The 5,057-nt window shown below is 41.7% G+C and overlaps 1 protein-coding gene across 2 annotated transcripts; it reads left to right on the forward strand.

The window, feature by feature from the left end:
* Positions 1–1,021: 1,021 nt before the first annotated feature.
* LOC129771207 (maternal protein exuperantia) lies at positions 1,022–4,276 on the forward strand. 2 transcript variants are annotated; one of them, XM_055774624.1, is made up of 5 exons: positions 1,022–1,208; positions 1,282–2,026; positions 2,218–2,623; positions 2,687–2,922; positions 2,989–4,276. In XM_055774624.1, exons 2-5 carry the CDS (start codon positions 1,291–1,293, stop codon positions 3,306–3,308), a joined length of 1,698 nt encoding a protein of 565 aa, XP_055630599.1. In that variant the 5' UTR covers positions 1,022–1,208; positions 1,282–1,290; the 3' UTR covers positions 3,309–4,276. The 2 variants fall into 2 exon arrangements, with proteins under 2 accessions (XP_055630599.1, XP_055630598.1); XM_055774623.1 differs by having other exon boundaries at positions 1,023–1,208; positions 2,215–2,623.
* Positions 4,277–5,057: the final 781 nt, after the last annotated feature.

Consider the following 5,057-nt stretch of genomic DNA (forward strand, 5'->3'; position numbering starts at 1 on the left):
AACTGACCGTCTCTCGCTCTTCGTGTTAAGACATCAGTTTAGTTTCATTTGTCCCTCGTCTTTTCAACTGTTATATTCGCGTTGACGGCATTGAGCTTTGTTTACCAGTTTAGGGGGCGCCAAAAATAATAATTGGCTCTCAGGCAGAATGAACACGTTTTTAAAATTCAAATTATTAATGAAAATTAACTTCTGTGTATCAAATGAGTATTCTATTTCAATGAAAAACACTTTGTTTGCAGGCGGTGCAAAAATCTCATAAGATTTTTTTTTTTGAAGAAAACTTTCTATTGTAATGTAAAGCCTCAGTAAAAATGTCGGAAATGTTGTACTCGCCGAGTCTGTTGTAAATAATAGTCTGGAATACGTGTTTCAAGTAATTAATAATATGGTGTGAAAATTTTCATTTGAATTTTAACATTTTCAAACTGGCTTCGTGGCTATCGAGTTTGGGACCCAAATTGAAAGTCGGCTCTGACAACTGAGCTGAAGAGTTGTTCATAAAGAACAGCTCATTTAGATGAGCTGATATGATCAGAGCTGTTCATCATGATGAGCTGATTTGCACACCTCTAGTCTATGGTACTAGGTGAGGCCGTTTCGTCACTAAGTTAGTTATGAGAGCGGTATATGAAAACAGTACGGAAGAAAGCAGAAGGGGAATTATTTGCTTGTAGCGAGAAAGAGACAGACTGATCACGAGCGAGCTTCGGCACTAGCGTATTGTGTTTTGTTTACAAACAAAACACAGTAGACTTCCAAGATGGCTGAAGAGTGGTTTTAGCAAGTTGGCCCACCTTAGGATATACTTCTAGGCGCCTTGATCGTGATGTCGATGATGAACTTTTACAACAGCAGATGGATTGTGAGATAGTTTGTGACCGTAGGTAGAGTGAGATAGCTATAATCGTGCCATACACTTGGGGATTTCGCAACCAAGCTACCGTTAACTTTTGTTTGTCACTCATTCTAGTACAATTCCGCTTTCTCGGAAGGCTTGCCGATGACCCCTCAGAACAAAGGTTTTCACTTTCAACTCATCAAGCGAATAAAGAACATCGTTTTCACCAGCTCTGGAAGCCGCGTGTTTTTCAACGATTTATCGTCAACCGTTAGAAGTGGAAAAAAAAGTTATTAAAAGTCACGTGCAGTGCGCAGTGAACAGCAAAGAAAAATTGTGAATTTCTTCGAACTAAATTCTCTAATTGGTAAGTACAAATTAAAAGAAAATTAAGTTAAGTGGCCATTTTTTTATAATTTTCTTCGTTCTCCTTTGAATAGCTCAACAAAATGGTGGTCACAGGAATCGACGAAAGTAAAGTGGAGTATGTCCACCAGTTGGATGAAAGTGGTCTTGATGACTGCGATGGGTGTCCCGCCGGTACTCTCTCGTCTAAGTTCGATAAGACGGATACATCAATCAATACACATCCGCTCCCAAGCGGCAAGTATACGTTGATTGGTATCGACATCGATACGACCGGCCGTAGACTGATCGACGAGATTGTCCAGATCTCCGCTTACACTCCGGACCACCAGTACTCGCAATACATCATGCCGTTGATGAACTTGAACCCGGCAGCGCGTCAGCGCCACCAGGTCCGTGTCATCACGGTCGGCTTCTTCCGCATGCTGAAAAGCATGCAAACATATCGCGTTGTAAAGTCCAAAACGGAAGTTTCGGCTCTGAACGAGTTCATCGACTGGATCGAGGAGCGCCGTCGCGAGGACGAGGGTTCCGATGGTGTTGTTCTGATCTACCACGAGCAGCGGAAATTCGTACCCTACATGGTGATCGAAGCGCTCAAGAAGTATAACCTGCTGAATCGTTTTGCCGAAACGGTCAAATCCTTCGCTAACGGGTTCAAACTGGCTGAGATGAAATGCAGCAAGACTATCAAGTTCTTCTCCATCCGCCAGCTGGCTAAATTGGTGCTGGATGAAAGCGAGGCCAAGGATGGCTTCGAGGGCAATGCGGCCTATCGGGCGCGGCTTGCCTATCAGATCACGCGGCGGCTGGCCAATGGTGAGTGGAGCCATTTTGTTTCTTTGTTTTGAAGTGCTATTGTTTCCTCTTTGTTATGGTGCGGCCATTTTATGCATTGTATATCAAACAATAGTTAAATGTTAATCCTAGTTCAAAGAAATCAGAAAAAAGCCATTAATATATTTTATTTTTCATTTGTCTTCGTGTATAATTACACATTTCACTAGAAGGCCACAACCTATCGAGCAGCGATTTCTGCCAGCTTGAGAGCGGTGACGAACAGAAACCGGACGACGTCGCTGGGACAGAGGATAACACTGAGCATCCCAAGCCGCAGCGTGGTCCTGCTAATAGTGTTGACGAGAACGGTGAAACGTTTACCGACGACGATCAGCAACTACATGCGACCGATGTGGATGCCGTCACTGGTCATCTGACGACAGTTCCAGAACCGCAGCCACGCTCGCGGCCAACAACCGAAGCCGAGCGAGAGAAGATGTGCACCGTCCTTTGCGATTTGGCTTCTCCCATCACGTGCGAGATTTCGGAACTAGACGAGCAGGAAACAATTCTCTTGCGTCAGAATTCACTCCGTCCGGTGTTTTTGCAGTACTTCAAGACGACGATCTACCATAGGTTAGTATCATCCAAGAGTTGTTGTTTAAATGAGGTTGTTTGATACGGATACTCCTATTCCAGAGTTAAGGCTGTAACGTACAGACGAGTATTAGCCGAGTACGGACACGACTTCCAATCGTTGCATCAAGTCTGGACCGAACATAAGCGTGAGGGTTTGGAGAAAATTATTACCAATATTACCGATCTCAAGGAGGAGGAACGCAACGAATTACTGGAACTACTCGATTGCCACTTCGATCCGGAAAAGCAGCAGCTCAAGCCAATTGTGAAGCGTGCTCGTCGTCGTACCTCAAGAGGTTGTCCTTTCCCCTCAATATACAATCGGTATACAGTTTATATTTGTATTATCCATCCCTCCACAGGTCGTCCGTTCTTCGCTAACAGAAACAACAATAACACCTCCATGGATGAAAATAATCCCCATTTCAATAAGGGAGGAAACGCGATCAACAAAGAAAACCGGAAGCCCATCGGTGGACGAAATAACGCCAACAACACTAACAACATGAACAAAAATGATATGAACAACAATAACCACAAAGGCAGCAACATGAATCAACCGATTTCGCCAAATGGCGACAAAAAGTTCCGCCAGCGTCAACCCAGGCGTCGTCGGAATAACCAGGACAGATCCAATGTTGCTAACTTTGCGCAACCGCAAGTTATACAGGCAAGTGCCTAAGCGACATTTTCTGGGTAATCATTTTCTTCAACTACATCACCAATTGGATGAGAGGGGATCCGCTGCTTAAATCCGACATAGGTGTCGATAAGTACATACTTCCTTTCACAGTGAATAACCACAACAAGCATTAAACAGTAAAAACAAGCGAAAAAAGCAATGAAGATAGCAAGAATTAACTTGAATTTGTGCAGATGTCGGGAGTGATTTAAAGGGTTGCCGAAGAGAGGCAGATAGAGAGAGAGAGAGAGAAATGGTGTGGAAGAAGGGCAGGATCGATGATAGTTTCACTTCAGATTCGTCCTTTATTTTTTAGAATAGTTCGGGTGATGCTAAAAATTAGGGGGTGATATTAGTTGATAACTAATCATATTTTAAAATGTTTATTTTACCTTTAAAATTACATAATTGTAATCCCAGCTTTTTTTTCAAATTTTATTTACAATTTGCTAGAGCTTTAGGTTTAGATCGAAAATGCTCTTGAAATTGCTTTTGAATTTGTAAACAAAATACCAGAAAAGAAGTTGATTTTATTCGATTTCTAGTGTAGAGGTAAACCTTACAGGACAGAGTCACTTTAACCGAGGAGTAAGCGCGCACTTCCCGCTGAAAAGCGATCCGCCCAAAGGATTTGGCTCTTCAAAATAATTTCGAATAAGAAAGCGCTTCTTTTTTGCTCCTGTCATTATGGCCTAGTATTTAACTCAAAAAACATAATAAGAAGATTGTAAACATTTGTAAACGCAGTAACGGGAAGCGAGCGTGTGCGTCGGAAGGGAAAAGTAGTTAGCGAGAAACACACGCCGTTATTCCAGAAGAAAAAATATCTCACATTGTCTTGTGTAAGCAAGAACATCTAGAAACATCCTGAAATGATTTGAATTTGTTGGTTTAGGAAACGCAAGTCCCCATCGTCTGCGACGTTTGGAGGATCTTGTTTAATATATAATAAAGCGAAAGCAAAAGTCGATGCATTTTATTAATGAAGATCTTAGCGCAGACAAGGCTGTGCTTTGGGATGGGAACAGGTTTAACCCTTTAACGGGTCGCGAGAACAAGCCATGTAATCAACGCAAATTACAAACTTTCAATGCGTAAGAGCCCCCGCTCACTGCAGACTTCTTTTCGGTCGATTGTTTGGTCGGGTTGGGTAGCTAGTGCGCACACCGAGCCAACCAAAGGGTTGGTCAAGAGTACGCACACTAGTCAACTGTCGGCCGACTACTTCTCGAACGACTTTGTATTTAATTTATGTTTGACAGTTTGAGTAAGTGGTGCACAATGAAAAGATTGTCCAGAAATGTTTTTATTGCTCTCATATAACTCATGGTACCAATAAATGTATGGGAAAATTTTACTCTAAAATTTCAAAAAGTTACCCCATAAAACATGTTCACCACCTCGAAAAAACACTCAATGCATAATATTAGCTCAATCGGACATCATTTACTAGTGTCGCAGACGTTAAAATTTAAGTTTTTTGAAAGCAGAAAAATCGCCGGAAATCGGGATTTAAAAAAAAAATTGATGCAAAATGTCTTAAAATTGCATGACACGTCGAGGTTTACAGTTATCTCAAAGATGTCAAAAATCAACTTTTCAGACGGAAAAACAGTGAAAATTTTTTTTATGACATTTGGCATCATTTTTTGGCATTTTGGCATTTTTTTTTTTGAAAACCACAATTTCCTTTACTCTCCACCCTTGGTCGAATTAAAAAAAAAACTCAAACTTTGACCAATGCGCCAC

Source organism: Toxorhynchites rutilus, chromosome 2, assembly GCF_029784135.1.
Source record: "Toxorhynchites rutilus septentrionalis strain SRP chromosome 2, ASM2978413v1, whole genome shotgun sequence".
Lineage (NCBI taxonomy): Eukaryota > Metazoa > Arthropoda > Insecta > Diptera > Culicidae > Toxorhynchites > Toxorhynchites rutilus.

Excerpts from the sequence above, each read along its gene's own strand:
- LOC129771207 (XM_055774623.1), top strand. The coding sequence starts at position 1,291 with ATGGTGGTCACAGGAATCGACGAAAGTAAAGTGGAGTATGTCCACCAG. Across the intron at positions 2,027-2,214 it reads CACGCGGCGGCTGGCCAATG|AAGGCCACAACCTATCGAGC; the intron begins GTGAGTGGAGCC and ends ACATTTCACTAG. Across the intron at positions 2,624-2,686 it reads AAGACGACGATCTACCATAG|AGTTAAGGCTGTAACGTACA; the intron begins GTTAGTATCATC and ends CTCCTATTCCAG.